The sequence below is a fragment of the Dermacentor albipictus genome, chromosome 1 (genome assembly GCF_038994185.2).
Source record: "Dermacentor albipictus isolate Rhodes 1998 colony chromosome 1, USDA_Dalb.pri_finalv2, whole genome shotgun sequence".
Taxonomy (NCBI): domain Eukaryota; kingdom Metazoa; phylum Arthropoda; class Arachnida; order Ixodida; family Ixodidae; genus Dermacentor; species Dermacentor albipictus.
This window is the reverse complement of record NC_091821.1, coordinates 508283680-508304313: the sequence shown is the minus strand read 5'-3', so window position 1 is coordinate 508304313 and position 20634 is coordinate 508283680. Positions and strand designations below refer to the sequence as shown.

At 45.1% G+C, this 20634-nt stretch overlaps 1 protein-coding gene across 3 annotated transcripts in view; it reads right to left on the bottom strand.

Moving 5' to 3' along the window:
• Positions 1-11570: 11570 nt before the first annotated feature.
• LOC135907592 (ovalbumin-like) overlaps positions 11571-20634 on the bottom strand; it is a 65738-nt gene continuing 56674 nt past the window's right edge. Inside the window, exons 4-5 of one of the 3 annotated variants that reach the window (XM_065439276.1) lie at positions 12790-13083; positions 11571-11878 (exon numbers count right to left, since the gene is read on the bottom strand). In XM_065439276.1, the coding sequence (XP_065295348.1) occupies positions 12798-13083 (286 nt within the window). In that variant the 3' untranslated portion in view covers positions 11571-11878; positions 12790-12797. Of the gene's footprint in view, positions 11879-12765; positions 13084-20634 lie in introns of all 3 variants that reach the window. The other 2 variants (XM_065439275.1, XM_065439277.1) reach the window with 2 other exon arrangements.

The window sequence follows — 20634 nt, the reverse complement described above, 5'->3', positions numbered from 1 at the left end:
CCTGACACGCTGCTCCGCACGAATCGACAACAGGAGGCGTGGCACTTTTCGGCAGCGCCGGTATCTGCAACAAAGGCCTGGCGCCACCCATTCCAGAGCTACAAAAGGAGCCTTCTTGCGCTTAGTGCATTCATTTGGCAGTGGCGACGACCCCGATGTTGATCGCCTTGAGGCTATTTCTTTTGGTACATATTGTCTCAGCGCAGCTGCAATTGTGTGCCACATCTGCATCGGAGCATCGGCCTAGACCACGTGACCTGACACACTACTGGGCACGCATCGCCAACAGGAGGCGTGGCACTCTTCTGCACCGCCGATATCTGCAACAAAGACATGACGTCGGCCAATACAGAGCTCCAAAAGGAGCCTTCTTGCGCTTACTGCATTTACTTCGCAGTGGCAACGACCCCGATGGGCATCACTTTACGCCTCCAATTTTCTTTGGTACAGATTGTCTCTGCGCAGTCGCAATTGTGCGCCACGTCAGCATCGGAGCATCGCCCGAGCCCACGTGACCTGACACGCTACTCCGCACGAATCGACAACAGGAGGCGCGGCACTTTTCGGCAGCGCCGATATCGGCAACAAATACCTGAGTTCGCCCATTCCAGAGCTACAAAAGTAGCCTTCTTCCGCTTAATTACTGCATTCACTTGGCAGTGGCGACGACCGCGGTGTCTATCGCCTTACGCCTGCAATAGTAATCCAGCATATCGCTGTAGGGTGTGAGGCTCGAGTTGCCAGGATCCGACACAGGACATGAAGGGGCAGCGGCCCGGAGGAAAGAAGCGCGGGCAGCGGCATTCGCCGTCTCGTTGCCGGGAAGACCCGTGTGGCCTGGGGTCCAGACTATTCTGATGGAGTGAGGGTTGAAGCGCCAGGAGGCGGCCCGAAGGAGACTAGCCGCCAGCGGACGATGGAACCCTCGACGTATCGAGAACATATGCGGGAGGATCTGAGAAGCAGCATGAGAGCCGTGCGATGGGAGGTAGGGCCAGGGGGTCGAATTCCACGAAGACAGGCAGTGACGTGAAATATAGCCGATACGGCCACAAGTGAAGCATATAGGCTTGTCGTCTGGAGTGCGCGCTTCGGCCGGGTTGCGATACCGTGTTGGGGCATTCAGGCTGCGGGGGCCTATGACAGTGCTGGACGGAGTGTAGTCAGGCTGATTAACTGAGCAGGCGTTGGTCAAACCAACGTTAGCCAATTCTTGGCGCACGATGGACTGGATCAATGAGACGGTCGCCTGGCAAGTGTCGGGACCATGGGTTGGGGTTGTGACAGGAGATGCGGCTTCTATTTCACGTCGGATGATATGTAGGCTGTCATCAGAGTGATGGGGCGTGGGTGGACTGTGGAGGCCTTCGCAGCTGGGCGGAGCAGCCATGTTGGGAAGGCGTGGAAATGGCTGGACAATTCGGCGACGCTTGGCTTCTTCAAACCGCCGGCATTCGGTAATAGTGGCTTTCACAGTGGAATAATTCTTGAACACAAGGAGGTGGAAAGTATAATCTGCTATGCCCTTAATGACATGTGCAACTTTATCAGGTTCGGACATCTTCGGATCCACTTTGCGGCACAGAGCGAGCACGTCCTGGATGTACTTGAGGTAGGATTCAGTGCACGTCTGGGTGGCGCGCTGACGTCCAACAGGCTTGCCAAACAAATACTTGAGCTTCTGTTTACAAATGTCCCAGTTGCTAAGTTCCTCCTCGTGGGTTTGAAACCAGATGCGTGCCGTCCCGCGAGGTAACATATTAAATTAGGGAGCATGATGGCCTGATCCCAGTGGTTGCTGGAGCCCACCTACTTATATAGTTGAAGCCAGTCTTCAACATTAGTGTCGTCGGTGCCAGAAAAGCTTCCTGGGTGGCGGTGTTGTGCTAGAATGACGGTGTCTGTGGGTGCCGACGGGCGCGAAGCATCGTCGCCTTGTGCTGGCATTGTAGATGCATCCAAGGAGCGCCCGCTGCGTAAATCCGTCTTGATAACGATCCCGCAACCTCCACCAAAAATGTTACGGGGTTAAAAACAGCCAGAGGTATATTTAGAGGATATTTACAATGATTGTAGCAGCTGACAAGATGGTAGACAGCGCGCGAAGCCCACAGCGTCGTGTTCTTCCGACCAAGCCGAAAACATCTTCGTCAGCGTGTCACAATGTCTATGAATTTCGTGTTTTGCGTTTATTCTATGTGTCTTCACGACCTTTTACAAACTTTATTAACACAATAGCGCTGCTTCAGCAATATACCAATGTTCGTACGCGTTGTCTTGACTTTTGGATAATACCACGTTTCTGCACTTTTTACAAACTGCAGTCTTTGTAATATAATCTTCCATTATTCCTCAATAAATACAAAGATATAGTGAAGCCTACAGTAGCATTACTTCATGAGCTCTTTTTTAAAATCATACCTGCCATCATTGCCGTGAAGCTACATACGTTAATAATTCTTCTTTAACAGAAGCTAAATCTTCCTGTGTCTGCTTGTATTTCACATTGTAGTGTGTTAGAATGTAATATCTTTTCATGATGTATTATGTGTTTGTGTGTATGCAGATGTGAATTCATGTATATCTTTATATATATATATATATATATATATATATATATATATATATATATATATATATATATATATATATATATATATATATATATATATATATATATATATATATATATATATATATATATATATACAGTGAAGTAGACGCGCGTATGAAGCGGTTTATTGACGTTTCGGCCGGGGTCCGGCCTTCATCAGAATACATTGCATGGTGTCAGTACAGTTAATATACATGCGCTTATCAACCAAATGAAGATACGTTAACATGAAAAACGAATAAAATGGGCGAACAAAATACATCCGAATCGTTCAAAGGATAGCTGACACGTGTATAGACCGATGGCGATTGCAAACATATAATCTAAGATACAAAGTATAAAAACGTACCGAAATGAATTGTAAGAACCAATCGCCACGTGACAACAAAACGTCGATATGCGCTCAATATGTGCTATGTTATCAAGCAAACACAGACACAGAAAAAGGGGAATAGCGACGTACTAGTAGAAGAAGGGACAAGTGACGGGCTACAAAGACAGGCAACTCAATTTTGCTACACATTCATTCATACCACACGCGACAGTATCAAACTTATAGATAAGGAAGGATTCGCGGGCTTCTCTATCATAATTTGAGCGAAATCCAGATTCAAGCAACGTGACTTTCAGTTTATCAAATGAGTGGTCAGGAAGATGTACGTGTTTTGAGATGGGCAGGTTGGGCAACGTGTTAGCGTGGGATTTATGATTGTTAAAGCGGAATCTGAAAGGCCCTTCTGTTTGTCCGATGTACCGTTTTTTGCAGAGCGTACATTCAAGCATATATATTACGTTTTTTGTGTCACAATCGAAATCGCCTTTGATTTTTAAACAAAAGTTTGAAGACGTACTAGTAACCTGTTGCGATGTGGCCATGTAGGGACATACTTTACATCGTGGTTTTCGACAAGGACGGCATCCGATGGCATCAGGGCAGTCAGTCTTAGATGATGATGCTAGTATATCTCGAATATTTCTAGCTTTACGGTATACTGCTTTAGGCGGATCAGAGAATATGTTTTTGAGGCGTTCACTTTGCATTAGAATATTGTGGTGTTTCTTTAATACATGCGAAACATTTGAGACTGACGCAGTGTGGGTTAGGACAAGATTTGCCTGTGGTGAGGGAGTCGGTTTGTTCTTAATGCAAAGAAGCGTCCTTCGGTCATGCACGTCTGCGCGTTTTATTGCATCGTCAATTAATTGTGGTGGGTAATTTTGTTTGGCTAAAGCGTTTTTTAGGGTACCACAATTCTTTTGAAACTCTGATTGCTCAGAACAAATTCTTTTAAAACGTAAGGCTTGGCTATAAGGAATGCTGGTCTTGCAATGTTTAACGTGACTGCTATCGAAGTGTAAATATTGACATCTATCTGTCGGCTTTTTGTATAAGGCAGTAGATAGTTTATCATTTAGCACTGAAACGCTGACGTCAAGGAAGTTAATAGTAGATGCAGAATACGTGTGAGAAAATGATATAGATGGATGGGCATTGTTAAAGTCAGATATGAAAGAAAGCAGTTCCTGTTCCCCATGAGGCCAAATCAGAAAAACATCGTCAATGTAACGTTTGTAGTAAAAAGGTTTTAAGGTCCTGGTTAGCAAAAATTTATCTTCTAGCTGACCCATAAATATATTGGCGTAGTTCGGGCCAATTCACGTACCCATAGACGTCCCACTAATTTGCACATAGTGTTGTCCTTCAAATTCGAAGTTATTTAGTTCCAAAATAAGGGCTAGCAAACTTGCCAATGTGTCGCTGTCGATGAGTTTCTCGGGTGATACGCATTCGTAGCAATTGACGACTGCCATGATGCCATCAGAATGTGGAATGTTAGTATACAAAGATGCTACATCAAGTGTGACCAAAAGAGAACCTTGAGGAATAATGAGATCGATTATATCCGACAGGAAGTGGGTAGTGTCTCTTACATAAGAGGAAAACGTAGCTGGGATATTACTAATCAGGGAATCTACGTAGCTGGACAAATTTTCTGGGACTGTACCTATACCAGAAATGATGGGACGACCTGGGTTGTTTATCTTATGTATCTTAGGTAAAAGGTAGAAACGACCAGCAACAGGATTTAGTGGAATTAGAGAATGAACCGGGTGAGTTGTTGCTTCACTACAACTCACCCGTGTCATGTTAGATCACTATCGTTCTTCCAGTAAGAAATTCATGAACCAAGAAAGTCAAATTGCTGCGAGCTTGAACTTGTCCTCTAGCCAATCCGGCGCGTTAGAGGCATTCGCAACCAAAAAACCGAATGAAATCTACGCATTGAAAGCCAAGAAACTGTCCCGTGACGGTGTTGTGTGCCCTTCTGGAAGCCAGAACAAAGTATTCAACTCTGCCCCTTTTCAAACCAAACCTCTAGAAGTACACTCCGGCACTTCTTCGTCATCCTCTGTTAGTAGGTTTGCCCATCAGGAGCTAACTAATATTGTTAATATTTCGGACGTTCAGCTAACAACTGAGGAGTGAAGTGTTCTACGTCGTGGTCTTAATTTTTGTCCAGCAACAGGTGGACATAATGAATTTCAACTACTGAAAGATTTGGATAATTTCGCCCGTAACTTACGCTTGCGCGAATACTTCCATGACCGCTCCAATTCAAGCGATTCGAAACAGGCGTTACCCTCTGGCAAGCACTGGGTCCCTCCCACACAGCGCGATAGATTTTTGGACATGTATATCAAAGCAGTACAACGAGACGTTCTGCAATTGTATCAAAAACAAGCACCCTTCCGCCGTAATTTGTCCGCCAGCGAAATGAAAGCACTAGATACCCTTTCCTCTCGCAAAGACATCGTCATTAAGCCTGCTGACAAAGGTGGTGCCGTTGTCATAATGAACAAGTCCGATTACGTCGCAGAGGCCCACAGACAGCTAGCAGACGCGACGTTCTATAAACGCCTTGATCATGACCCCACTGAGCAATATAAATCTCTGATCAAAAGCACAGTGCTAGATCTCGTCAAGAAGAAAAAGGTGCCTGACAATGCGGTTCATTCTCTAATTCCTCTAAGTCCTGTTGCTGGTCGTTTCTACCTTTTACCTAAGATACATAAGATAAACAACCCAGGTCGTCCCATCATTTCTGGTATAGGTACAGTCACAGAAAATTTGTCCAGCTACGCAGATTCCCTGATTAGTAATATCCCAGCTACGTTTTCCTCTTATGTAAGAGACACTACCCACTTCCTGTCGGATATAATCGATCTCATTATTCCTCAAGGTTCTCTTTTGGTCACACTTGATGTAGCATCTTTGTATACTAACATTCCACATTCTGATGGCATCATGGCAGTCGTCAATTGCTACGAATGCGTATCACCCGAGAAACGCATCGACAGCGACACATTGGCAAGTTTGCTAGCCCTTATTTTGGAACTAAATAACTTCGAATTTGAATGACAACACTATGTGCAAATTAGTGGGACGTCTATGGGTACGCGAATTGGCCCGAACTACGCCAATATATTTATGGGTCATCTAGAAGATAAATTTTTGCTAACCAGGACCTTAAAACCTTTTTACTACAAACGTTACATTGACGATGTTTTTCTGATTTGGCCTCATGGGGAACAGGAACTGCTTTCTTTCATATCTGACTTTAACAATGCCCATCCATCTATATCATTTTCTCACACGTATTCTGCATCTACTATTAACTTCCTTGAGGTCAGCGTTTCAGTGCTAAATGATAAACTATCTACTGCCTTATACAAAAAGCCGGCAGATAGATGTCAATATTTACACTTCGATAGCAGTCACGTTAAATAGCAGTCACGATAGCAGTCATTGCAAGACCAGCATTCCTTATAGCCAAGCCTTACGTTTTAAAAGAATTTGTTCTGAGCAATCAGAGTTTCAAAAGAATTGTGGTACCCTAAAAAACGCTTTAGCCAAACAAAATTACCCACCACAATTAATTGACGATGCAATAAAACGCGCAGACGTGCATGTCCGAAGGACGCTTCTTTGCATTAAGAACAAACCGACTCCCTCACCCCAGGCAAATCTTGTCCTAACCCACACTGCGTCAGTCTCAAATGTTTCGCATGTATTAAAGAAACACCACAATATTCTAATGCAAAGTGAACGCCTCAAAAACACATTCTCTGATCCGCCTAAAGCAGTATACCGTAAAGCTAGAAATATTCGAGATATACTAGCATCATCATCTAAGACTGACTGCCCTGATGCCATCGGATGCCGTCCTTGTCGAAAACCACGATGTAAAGTATGTCCCTACATGGCCACATCGCAACAGGTTACTAGTACGTCTTCAAACTTTTGTTTAAAAATCAAAGGCGATTTCGATTGTGACACAAAAAACGTAATATATATGCTTGAATGTACGCTCTGCAAAAAACGGTACATCGGACAAACAGAAGGGCCTTTCAGATTCCGCTTTAACAATCATAAATCCCACGCTAACACGTTGCCCAACCTGCCCATCTCAAAACACGTACATCTTCCTGACCACTCATTTGATAAACTGAAAGTCACGTTGCTTGAATCTGGATTTCGCTCAAATTATGATAGAGAAGCCCGCGAATCCTTCCTTATCTATAAGTTTGATACTGTCGCGTGTGGTATGAATGAATGTGTAGGAAAATTGAGTTGCCTGTCTTTGTAGCCCGTCACTTGTCCCTTCTTCTACTAGTACGTCGCTATTCCCCTTTTTCTGTGTCTGTGTTTGCTTGATAACATAGCACATATTGAGCGCATATCGACGTTTTGTTGTCACGTGGCGATTGGTTCTTACAATTCATTTCGGTACGTTTTTTATACTTTGTATCTTAGATTATAGGTTTGCAATCGCCATCGGTCTATTAACGTGTCAGCTATCCTTTGAACGATTCGGATGTATTTTGTTCGCCCATTTTATTCGTTTTTCATGTTAACGTATCTTCATTTGCTTGATAAGCGCATGTATATTAACTGTACTGACACCATGCAATGTATTCTGATGAAGGCCGGACCCCGGCCGAAACGTCAATAAACCACTTCATACGCGCGTCTACTTCACTGTGAATATTTACCCGGACCCAGAACTGCTTTATTTCTGGTATATATATATATATACATATATATATATATATATATATATATATATATATATATATATACATATATATATATATATATATATATATATATATATATATATATATATATATATATATATCGATTGCCAGGTGTGATGCCGTCAACCTGTTTCGCATTACGAATATTGACGTAAAGAAAAATTAGTGTGTACTTCCGTGTGGGAAGGTAGAATATCAAAGGATAGGTGTAAAACAGGTGTTTCCATGTAGTAGTCCATTATGTATGTGCTATTCAAGTTGTGCGAAGCAGCTATCTGCGGGCAAAGCATTCGACAAGATACCGTATGTATGTCTGACGCATTGAAAATATTTTCCCTTGAACATTCTCAGCTCTAAATCTGAAGTGCCCGCTGTTTTTTGTTGCAAATAGCACATGTATATATATTTTTGACCTGCCCCACAAAGCGCTGATGTGACAAAAATGTGTACCTCATAGTGCTATAATGTTTTTCATGCTGTCTTATTTTACTTAATACAGTTTTCAATTTGCAGATTCCTTGACACGCTTATAGCTAAAAACCACAGAAAACTACTTGCATTTTGACTGCGAGGTCACAACAGGAGCATTTGTGTGGTATCCTTCCTCTCCATCGAAATGGCCTGGCACACTAAATGCCAAATATCACACCTGCGAAGCTGAGCATCCAACCTTAAATTTGAAACGCTTTTCTGAATCCTCGGCAGTTATGTTTATAGGCAGGTTGTGACAGCAAAGCTACACCACGTTAATTTAAGTGCGATGTAAAGGGATGTTTATGCATAGCCAAGCTGTTCTAGTGCGCCTGCTGGAATACAGCATTGTCCAGTGGCCCCGCATATTCTAGACGCAACAGTGAATAACTAGTAAACGAAGCGGCTGATAATATTAAACTGACCCATATGTAGCAGCATTATCTCGTCTAACCCACACGCAAAGTTGCTTTCAGTGTACTGAATAACCACAGCTTTGATTTGCCAAATTATATTACTGCACACACACTGCGCTGAAACAAAGTCTGTACAACGGTGAGCAATGCACCAAGGAATGAAATATTACTTGTGATGTTGGATTTCAATAGTAATGTGAATGCATACCCAATTTACCAGTATGCGTGTTTTCTTCTTGAACAATTTTACATTTGGCTCAGAGGCTGAGCCACTGTAGCCTCTTGACTGCAAATTTCTGTGCTCTCCTAGTCCTAACGTAGGTATAATTCATTTGGCTACCCGAGTAGTGGATAGATAATGGAGCACAACAATCTTTCAGTTTTACGCAGAATACTATGTGCATTATTCACAAAACTGAACCGAAGGAACAATTCGCTGATTCGTTATGCAAATGAAAGAATGGCAATCACTGTTTCTTCACTTTTTGTGCAGCCCTGTCTTCAGCCATATGAGCCTTCATTTCATTGCCATGCGCATGTTAAAGGAGCTACTAATTAGGAAAAACAAACACAATACCACTAACTACATGAATGCTTTCACACCACGAGAGGTCACTGAACTCACTGCTAAGCTTAGTCACAAGATAATCTCGGTTCGCTTTCATATAAATTACCGGTGCTGGGCAGCTGTTTATGCCATGCTATGCTTTTTTATTTTCCTAAAATGTGACTGTACATCAACTAGCTGGGTTGTTACTGCATAAATACATAAACATGCAGCCCATGCCCAATTAACTCAAATAACCTGAGTAGAGCTTACAATAGTTCATGTATCATTGCATCCTGTGTGAGGTTATGTTTTATATGCCGAGCAATCAAAATAGTACACTCATGTGTGATGCTGACAGTATCAAAAAGCCTCAAGTCGATCAGCCTTGTTTGCAGCCGTGGGTGAGAGAGGGAGCATGCCTGTCATGGCACTGCTTAATTTTGTGCGCTTCGGTAATGTTTTGTACATTGTTGAAATATAACGTTAGGTATGTCTAAGTAGTAAGGTGGCAACAGATTGCCCTCCCCCCCCCCAAGTCGGCAAGAAAGAATGCAATTGTTTAATTTTACTAAATATAAGTTCTCTTATCAGCAATATAAATTATTTGCTGTCAAACATCTACTCCCCTTGGAAACATCTCATGGGTACATATCTGCATAAGGTCACCGCTATGCATACATATTGCTTTTATGCCAGTAATAACGAATTTTACAGTCAGTGCTCGACCTTCATTTCCTTGCTGTATGAAGTCGACCAGTTATGCAACAACTTCTTGTACACAGTGAGAACTTCATTCATCGCTGAGCACCTCTTTTCAGGTTATATTTTGTTTGGAAAGTTTACAAGCAGCAAGTATTAAATTTATAATATGCTTGTTTGATGCTTCATCTTTGGTGGCTTTATATATGTAAAAACAGGTAAAAGAATTTCATGCATCCAAGTGCTTTAAGCACTCTCTCAAAATTGGCTGAGTGAAAAAAAGCATGGACAAGCAAATGCAAGCATATCACCAAGCTGTACTCGGAGCCTCGCACGCGTGCTCAGTGGTGAAGAGGTGTGTTTTGTCCACCTAAGCAGCTGCATTCCACGACAGATGTGCTTGTGTTCCACATTCTTACAAGGTATCCCCAGCACAACAGTAATTGCGTCCTCGCGCCAAACATGGCGATGTCGGAAATCGCTTCCGGCGACACTATCACTTTCGCGTGTCGTAAAACGCAGCACGTTGGATAATTCGAGAGGTTTTGGTCAACCAACCAAGGCAGCGCGTGCCTAAACTAATCGTCCGAGAATAACACGCATGTTGCGATAAGATGCCATTGCAATACCTATGTAAAAGGTGGCGCAGATAAGATGACTGTGCAGTGTTTAAAAGAAGGATGACGGTGCCAATGCAAACATGCGGCTGCAGAACAGAATGTGGCAGCCTAGAGTCGCATTTTCACCGTGACTCGGAAACTTGAATCACATCTCCGAACATATGCCAGCGTCGTCTGCTGGAGCGCCTCCTTTACGTAAAGGAGGCGATGTCTGCTGTCAAAAGAAATTGCCAGCCTTGAACACCTTTGCTCCGCCGAACGGTTGCCAGCTGTCAACAGGTCGCGCCGCCCAATAGGAGTGCCCGTGCGATCCGCTCGTGCGGATTGAGCATGCACCGAGTTTTGCGATACCATCCGCCATTTGGGCGTCCGCATGCGGTCGAACGAGGGCGTAACGGACGGGCGGATTGACCATGTTTGGGCCCTTAGCCTCTGCCCCTTCTTAGGCCCACTCTCAAACAAGAAATCAAGAAAGAAAAAGGAAGGGGGTGTAGGGAAATGAACGCCGAGCTGGACGGTACGATTACAAAACACACTGCGTATCCTCAACGTATGCGCAAGGGTACCATGTTCCTTGTCAGCTCAAGAGTGTGCTCCGTGTGTAAACTGCATCATTACGAATCTAAATTTATGAATAACTTCATATATTTCCTTTACAATATAAGAGAGAAGTGTATTACTTCCGCAAGAAAATGAAGGTGCCTGGCGATATGCACCTTCACAACACGCTAGGAATCCTCCTTCCTAATAGGTAACTTACTCCTACCGCTATAGGTAAATTCTTACCTAGTGCTATGCAAAGCTAGCCAACTCTGCCGCTCGTAGCAAAATGTGTTTTGGTAGCTGGATGAACGCAAAGGTAACGATGTTGACTACAACGTAAGTAAATTAAGATTTATATAAAAGATTAGGTTTTATATAAAAGAGATTTCGAAACAGATCAGCCATTTTCTGCTCAGAGAACTCGCAATAACAGGAAACCACGCCAAATTTTAATAGAATTTTCATAGCCTATGGAAACATTTTCTTGTAGTAAGGAGACAAGAACACTAATGGTTACAATTTTTTTTTTCTGAGAAAAGCGACTAGTGTGTACGTAATACGTGACAATTAAACGTTCTCTTTTATATACAGTGGCTCAGTATACAAACGCACGGGGTTCACGTGCCAACGCGATCCAGCAATATGTGCGGGAAAGAACCTTCCGGTGCGATTGAAGGAAGCCAGTGATGTGGAGCTCTTCTGTCAACGTCCGCTAGGCAAGTTCACCTGCTGACGCACGTTGTCACGTCGTCAGCATTTTCACTAAGTCTGAGCACACCGCACCAGCAGGCGTTGACGCTAGGCACAAGATTTCCAAGGAGGATCGGGTTATGTTATGCGGGGCCGTCATACCCGGTTGCAGGAGCTGCAAGATAACGGTGGAAAGTGAACAAAGCTCGATTATTTGTAGCTCATAGGAACAGCCAGTGAAGCGAACACACAAAAGCAACGAAAAAGACGAGCAGGCAATGTTGATAGCAGCTCTCGCAATGTTTGCGATAGAGAAACGTTCACAGTGCTGCAGCATTCGCGTAATAAACGAATATCTGTAATTGCACTCGCAATAGAAGCAACTTGAAAATAACGTAGGATTTAGCATCCACAGCAGCTTAACGTAGCACAAATGACAAATATTACGTCAGGCACGCTAAAGATACTCGATAGGAAACGAGAACTCCATATGTGAGCACAGAGGAGCACATACTGTAATACTGCACTACTGTAATGTATACCGCAGGCATGTATGTCACAGACGGTGCAGATATGCTGTGTACCCAATTATGCTGTGCTGTGCATATGCTGTGTACCATATATATATATATATATATATATATATATATATATATATATATATATATATATATATATATATATATATATATATATATATATACATAGGTGGCGAGAATATGTACGTGACGCAGTGCATTTCAATGGCGGCGCCGGTCAACAATCACGCAATGCATGGCCGGTTTCATTCTTGTTGGCCTATGTTTCAGGTACACCTAGGAATATCATAATCGTGCGCGGAAAACTTTATTAGAAAATAAAATCTCAATTACAAAGCATGTGCAGGGAGGCTTAACCTACTTCATGAAGGGTGGCGCTTTTGATCCCTTTAAAGGATTCTACCAGAAGCTGACTATTCACGGTGCGTTCGCATGCGGTGCCATAACGGGTCCACACTGTTGCAGCCGCATACCGCGATCTAGATAGGCTAACAAAGCCACTCGCTATTTTCACACTTATTACCTCTGCTCACTCAACGTCGCTCACCCTCGACGTCAGGGCACGTGCACCCTCTGTATGCTGGCGAGCAGCACGAGGATGTCCCCTTTGCGAACGCACAGCACGAACGGCTTGTTGACGAGGAACTCGACGTCGGGAGCGGTGGCCGACTCCTCGCACTCCTGCGGCAGCGTGGGCGTGACGCCCTCGTGCACGCCCACCTGCACCTTGTGCAGTACCCATGTCAGGCTCACCGGCGTCGTCGTCGTCACCGTTCTGCGCCAGGTATACCGCCATCTCGACACGCTGAGCGACAGTCCCCCCGACAAGCTCGACGAGGCGCTATAAAAAAATTCTAGCAATTTAGTAAACTCAGATGGTTTTGGAGCATGTTCCCGTTTGACTTTTGAGCACAAGGACAAAAGAGAAACCACACGACACGAACGCTTAGTTTTAAATGGACGTTTTAAGAGGAAGCTTTAGCTCCGATGCTCCTATCTAAATACATGTAAAAGGAGAATTCGTTTTTCTCTGCAACTACTGCACCAAATTTGACGAGGTTTGTTGCATTTAAAAGAAAAAACTTTAAATCTAGTGACTGTTGGTTCGGGATTTCCGATTTACGGCTTCAATTTTTTATTAAATATTGGCAAAAATCGCAAGTTTTCAGAAAACGAAACTATCAAGTTTACAACTCCGTAACTCAGCAAGAAAAAATGATATCGCAATTCTGTGAATTGTGCCTAAGAGCACATATAAAGCGGACAAATTTGACATCTTACACATGAATCTAAAAAAAAAATTGGTAATATGTAATTACAACTTTTGCAGAACCCTTGTAAACTACGTAACAAATTCACGTAAGATGTAAAATGGCATATGAAATTTGTCCGCTTTGAATGACCTAATGGATGCCGTTCACAGAACCGTGATATCTCTTCTTGATGCTGAGCTATTAGTTTGTAAACTTCGTGCTTCTATTTTTTTCAAACTTCTGAATTTTTGAAAATCTTTTTTAGCAGAATTCAAGCCCTAAATCAAAATTCCGCTTCCAACAGTCACTAGAATTTAACTTTATCTCTCAAATGCAACAAATTTCATTAACATCGGTCCAGGGGTTATCTCAGAAAAACGTTTTTGCGTTTTTACATGTATTTGAATAGGCCGCGTCGGAGTTGGGCCCGAGCTAAAGCTTCCTCTTAACTCGAAGGAAGCTTTAAACAGAGCAACCGGAACACTGGATGCGCGATTGGATTGCGCACAAGATATTTGAGAGGGAGGACATAGCTTGCGTAACAAAGGCATAGAAGTGCAATACACAGTATTTTCAGAAAAGGTAAATACGTCTGCGATGTTTTGTCATTAAGAAAGGTACATCTTTGTCACGCACTAATAGTGAGAACTGGGTCACAGATCCCGTCCCTCTGAAAAAAACTAGTGCTCAGCCCATTTGCACGTTCAGAGATATTATGCGAAGCATATTACGAGAGCTCAACCCAGCTCCTCAGGCGCGGCGGTGTCGCCGTCAATACCACGTGACACCGTGCCATACCACATGAGACTGTGACGTCACGACAGAGCAGAAACGGGGCTCGAACTCGCGGCGTCGCTCGCGGCGTCGCTCAACTCTTGCAAGATGGGCTGGGTGGGAATCGAACCAGGGTCTCCGGAGTGTGAGACGGAGACGCTACCACTGAGCCACGAGTACGATGCTTCAAAGCGGTACAAAAGCGCCTCTAGTGAATGCGGTGTTGCCTTAGAAACGAGCTGTTTCTAAGGCTCAGGTGTGCGTCGCTTGCTCAGGCGCACATTTCGTTGCCGCGCCGAACGCTGCGTTGCTCGACGCTCACCGCGTCCAATGCGGGCGCGTAGTCGCTGGCGGGTTGACGGGAACGCTGTCGCGTTCCACTCTTGAAGGCGAAGCAGAGTAACGCATGAGTTGTTTCTTCGTCTAGCCGAACCAAATATAGCCAAGCAACAGCAGTTCACCAGGCTAAACAGTGGTTCAACAACTAAAATAAAGGCTAGTATGCTTCGCATCCTGGGCTTAACCTTAGCTAAGCCACAGCCATTTTTTTTTTGTTCTTTTCTTTAACCCTGATCACCAGCTCTGGTCATTTTGAGCTGGCAAGCACTGTGCATACAATGCACGCTAACGGTCGTGTCAAGTGTTACATCACTACTCACTTCAGAAAGAGCGGCAATGTGAAGTCAATTTCGGTTTGCCCTTCTTCTCGCGAAAGCAGAGTTCCCAGCCGGACTGTTGACGCATGTTGTAATAGTGCGCCTGTGTACATGGCAGTGCTGTGACGTGGCTCACAGTGGCTCGTGATTTCAAAAACAATTCGATGCAATATCTGTTCTTTATGGAATCCGCTGCTTCAATAGACGAATTAAAGCTTAGAGAAGTAATAAAACACAAACAATATGTCTGACTGCTTTTTTGTTTCAATTCCCAGCGCAGCAAGCGAGTGGTACTTCCGTTTCCTCTGCTTGTTACAACGTCGTGCACTCGCGCACGGAGAGACCCAAACTATGACATTTTCTACAGTGTTCCATCGCGGGACCATGCACTGTGATACGCTTTTGTCTGCCTCAGTATTCGCGTAGCACTGACTTATGGCGCTAGTCAGGTGTCCTCGTGCACAGCATGCAAAATCATGCGATGCGCAACATGGCACAAGCGCAGCAGCTCGTGCGCGACGTCGTCAGTGAAAGTTCGCTGCGCAACAAAAAATGGAGGGAAAAAATGGCTGTGGCTTAGCTAAGGTTAAGCCCAGGATGCGAAGCATACTAGCCTTTATTTTAGTTGTTGAACCACTGTTTAGCCTGGTGAACTGCTGTTGCTTGGCTATATTTGGTTCGGCTAGACGAAGAAACAACTCATGCAGGCGAGCGCACGAGCTGGGACCCGGCTATGTAGCTACGCGGCCGCACGAGTTGAGCCTCCGCTTTTGCAGATGTTATGACGTCATATGGTAGCTACGCGGCCGCGCTCGGCGCAGCAAGGAAGAGCGTGGTTGTGCGGCTAGTATGCTTCGCATAAAAATGAAGGCGGGGCCCATGACGTAGCTCCGGTTTGGCAGAACGCAGGGAAAGAATTTTGCTTGCGGAAGCTAGACTGGGCAATTGGAGAGAGCGTCTATGTTTGCTCTGAAGCTCACCTCCCGAAATCATGGGTTCGTGGCACTCAAATATTTATACCTCGGCTGGTTATGGGGAAGAAGAAGAAGACGCAAAGTGCGGATCTGTGTCGCGTCGGCTCCGCAGATTTTGAATGATTCTCGGCGTACATTCGAAGAATTCACCGACGCCTTATTATCGAGAAGGAAGTGCAAGTTCCACGGACCACCCTGATATCATTGTCAAGTAGGTGGACCGTTTATTTTCGGCACATCGACCACTTTATATAGCGCCACGCCGACACGGCCGCTAAGCCTAACCCAACGAAGCTGGTGGCTGGAGCCCCGGTGGCTGGAGCCCCGCCTCTTTTCGGGTTAGAGCTGCAAGATGGCAACGGTGAGCGTCGAAGGGGATGATATACCGAGAGAAGAGTATGAGGACGAAGCAGGTTGGCGTGTTGTGAAGAGAGGAGGATGTGCCAGTGAGCGGACAAAATCTCACGGAACCCAAGATCAGGCAGCGCGCTTCTCCAGCGAGAACGCATTCAGTAATATTCAGTAATAGGTGGAACAAGGGACAAAAAGCAAGACAAATCATGGCGGCAAGCAGGATGCCCAGTTTGGCGAAGGCGGAGTACAAGATAATAGTGCGCCCACGTGACAGCTTCAACGTCACCGACTATGGGATCAATCGCCTAGAATGCTGCGTCGCCAACGCCGCGGGAATCCCCAGAAAGGAATCGGAAGATGACACGGTGTGTGCCAACTACAAACAGAACATTCTAGTGATCAGCACGCCATCGGAGGAGCGCGCCGAAAAATACAGGACTATCACTCGACTGAGGATGGGAGACAAGGAGTTCGAAGCCAACGCGTACGAGCAACACCCTCTAGAGAACTTAAGGCCTTCTGGCTGACCCTCTCCCCTTGAGCGACGTCACGCACAAGAGGCCAACATAGAAGTTCCGTGCAGCGTGCTACGAAGCTACGAGCGGCGCACCAGTTTTGAAAATGAAGCGCGGAAGATATACAATGGTTAACCCCGGCTATTCGGAGAAGACCGAGGGGACGAAAGCGGCGACAACAATTCAATTAGTTCCAGGAGCCCTGCCGTTCAGGAGAGCACGTTGTTGGGCGAGTCGGTCGTACATACTTAAAGAAGGGAATTGCGCTAAAAAAGACACGGACGAGTAAGGACATGGACGGGCGCAAACTCGCGACTGATTTTATTCAGAAGAAACACAAATATATATACCTAGATCCTTATTGCTTAATCATTGCCTAAGCGCACATGCCAAGAACGTTTTTTTCTTTTTTATACAAATTTATGCTGGAATCACTTACACAATCATCACCTGACTTATCAATGTAAAAAGCCTCTGCGAGTTCACGTGCGACCTGGTTACGACTGCGCCTTAAGATTTTGGTTCTAGCCAGCAAAGGCTGGCATGCTTTATCAGGCGTAGCCAGAGGGCATGCGCCGCAATGTAAGGGCAAATTTGACCCTTTTTCGTTAACCATAGAGAGCTTGTGTTCCCTTAGTCTTTCATTTATACAACGGCCCGTCTGGCCAATGTAAACTTTTCCGCATGTCAGGGGAATTTCATAGACAACCCCGACCGAACACCTGACAAACTGGGTGGCGTGACGTTTGGTGCAGTCTCGCACGCATTCCTCGCCGGAGACAATCCGGGGGCACAAAGAGGCCAACTTGCGCGGGGCAGAAAATACCACCGGCACACCGTAGCGATTGGCTACATTCTTCAGGTTGTGGGAGACCCTATGGATATAGGGGAGAACCGCCGGTCTGGTCTTCGGTTGACCGCCACCATCTTGAGGTGTTCTAGGTTTCAAGCTTTGCAGAAGCTTCTCTGCCACAGCAGCCACGACGGAAACGGGAAAACCAGCCTTCTGCAACCTGCCAATCTGATTGTTGAGGCTGTCATTTACCAGGTGAACACATGATTTCTGCAGGGCTTCCTTCAGGCACAGCATAACAATGGCGCGTTTTACCGTCTTAGAATGAGCGGACTCAAAAGGCAACAGGTCTTTCCGGGCTCGTGGTGAGTACATCAAACACGTGTGATCTGGTGTTAAAGTGATGTTAATATCTAGAAACTGCAATCTATCTTGTTCAGGTAATTCGTGGGTGAAGGTTAGACCCCTCCCGTGTCGTTTAAAGACAGATAAGGTCTCTTGCACGGTAACCGTGTGTGTCAAACCGGGTTTCTTCTTAAAAATCACCAAATAATCGTCCACGTATCTAAAAACTTTAAGAACCATCTTGTCGTCCAAATAACACACCAGATCACGATCAATGCTGGCCAGGAAAATATTAGCCAGTACCGGCGCCACACAAGACCCGATGCAAATGCCCTGACGTTGAACATGAAAATGGTTGTCAAAAGTTACAAAAGTGGACTCAAGATAAAATTCTAGTAGCTTCATGAAATTGTCCACGGTTAGGCCGCTAGTATTCTGAAATTCTACTACACCATTTTCGTCGATGCAAGACCTAACTGCACAAAATAGGTCATCATGCGGTATAGAAAAGAACAGGTTTTCTATGTCAAAAGAGACAGCGTAGCCTAAAGATGAGGAACCCTGTAGGAAAGAAACCACATCACCTGAATTCTTCACTACAAAAGGGTCTTGTATAACTAAATTCCTTAAACACTTTTGGAGAAAAGAGCTAATCTCTCGTTGCCTTAAATCTCTCGTTGCCTTAAATCTCTCGTTGTTTTAAATCACTGGCTGCGAGTGCTCGCCTATAGCACAGACTCCGAGTGGATAGGTGAAGCCAGGTTACAGTCCTATCGGCGACAGACTTCCCAAGCGGTCGAATTTTGGTGGGGGTGCCTTTTGCTGCGGCTTCCAAAAGGCAGGCCTAGAGAAAAAAGTCTTGGTTGTGCGATTTCTCTGCTGGCCGACACGGTACTGCCACCCAAGATAGCCGACGTGCTAAAGAAAGGACCCAAGTTCAGCATGGAGCCTAATGTGCCAGCGCACGAGTTGCTGTCGTTGAATCGACAAGTGGCGCGCAAAACTGGTGAAGAGGACCGTGAAAGGTGTCTTCTTGATGGGGTCGAGTGCCTGCTGCGTACGGCCACCAAGCCTCGAGTGTCTGCGTGCCTAAGACAGTCAACTGTGAAAAGAGACGCCGAAGAAGTCGTCTCTTTCTTCAAAGAACATCAGCTGATGCTTCTACAGGCGGACACGGAGGGAGGATTTGCCGTGCTACCAAAGGGGATGTTTCATGACAAAGCCGTTGAGGCCGTCGGAAGGAACTTTGGCACCAAAAACCTGAAGACTTCCAAGGTAAAGGCTCAAGCCATAGAACTGTGCAAGGACTTGGCTTTAGATAGACTTTCAAGAGCTATTAACAACTGTAAGCGCAATAGCCTAGAACTGTTTTTTACCGTGAAGACGCACAAAGATGACAAGCCGTTCCGGTGTATTGTGAGTGAAAGGGATACGTGGCAACGAGAGATTACCTCTTTTCTCCAAAAGTGTTTAAGGAATTTAGTTATACAAGACCCTTTTGTAGTGAAGAATTCAGGTGATGTGGTTTCTTTCCTACAGGGTTCCTCATCTTTAGGCTACGCTGTCTCTTTTGACATAGAAAACCTGTTCTTTTCTATACCGCATGATGACCTATTTTGTGCAGTTAGGTCTTGCATCGACGAAAATGGTGTAGTAGAATTTCAGAATACTAGCGGCCTAACCGTGGACAATTTCATGAAGCTACTAGAATTTTATCTTGAGTCCACTTTTGTAACTTTTGACAACCATTTTCATGTTCAACGTCAGGGCATTTGCATCGGGTCTTGTGTGGCGCCGGTACTGGCTAATATTTTCCTGGCCAGCATTGATCGTGATCTGGTGTGTTATTTGGACGACAAGATGGTTCTTAAAGTTTTTAGATACGTGGACGATTATTTGGTGATTTTTAAGAAGAAACCCGGTTTGACACACACGGTTACCGTGCAAGAGACCTTATCTGTCTTTAAACGACACGGGAGGGGTCTAACCTTCACCCACGAATTACCTGAACAAGATAGATTGCAGTTTCTAGATATTAACATCACTTTAACACCAGATCACACGTGTTTGATGTACTCACCACGAGCCCGGAAAGACCTGTTGCCTTTTGAGTCCGCTCATTCTAAGACGGTAAAACGCGCCATTGTTATGCTGTGCCTGAAGGAAGCCCTGCAGAAATCATGTGTTCACCTGGTAAATGACAGCCTCAACAATCAGATTGGCAGGTTGCAGAAGGCTGGTTTTCCCGTTTCCGTCGTGGCTGCTGTGGCAGAGAAGCTTCTGCAAAGCTTGAAACCTAGAACACCTCAAGATGGTGGCGGTCAACCGAAGACCAGACCGGCGGTTCTCCCCTATATCCATAGGGTCTCCCACAACCTGAAGAATGTAGCCAATCGCTACGGTGTGCCGGTGGTATTTTCTGCCCCGCGCAAGTTGGCCTCTTTGTGCCCCCGGATTGTCTCCGGCGAGGAATGCGTGCGAGACTGCACCAAACGTCACGCCACCCAGTTTGTCAGGTGTTCGGTCGGGGTTGTCTATGAAATTCCCCTGACATGCGGAAAAGTTTACATTGGCCAGACGGGCCGTTGTATAAATGAAAGACTAAGGGAACACAAGCTCTCTATGGTTAACGAAAAAGGGTCAAATTTGCCCTTACATTGCGGCGCATGCCCTCTGGCTACGCCTGATAAAGCATGCCAGCCTTTGCTGGCTAGAACCAAAATCTTAA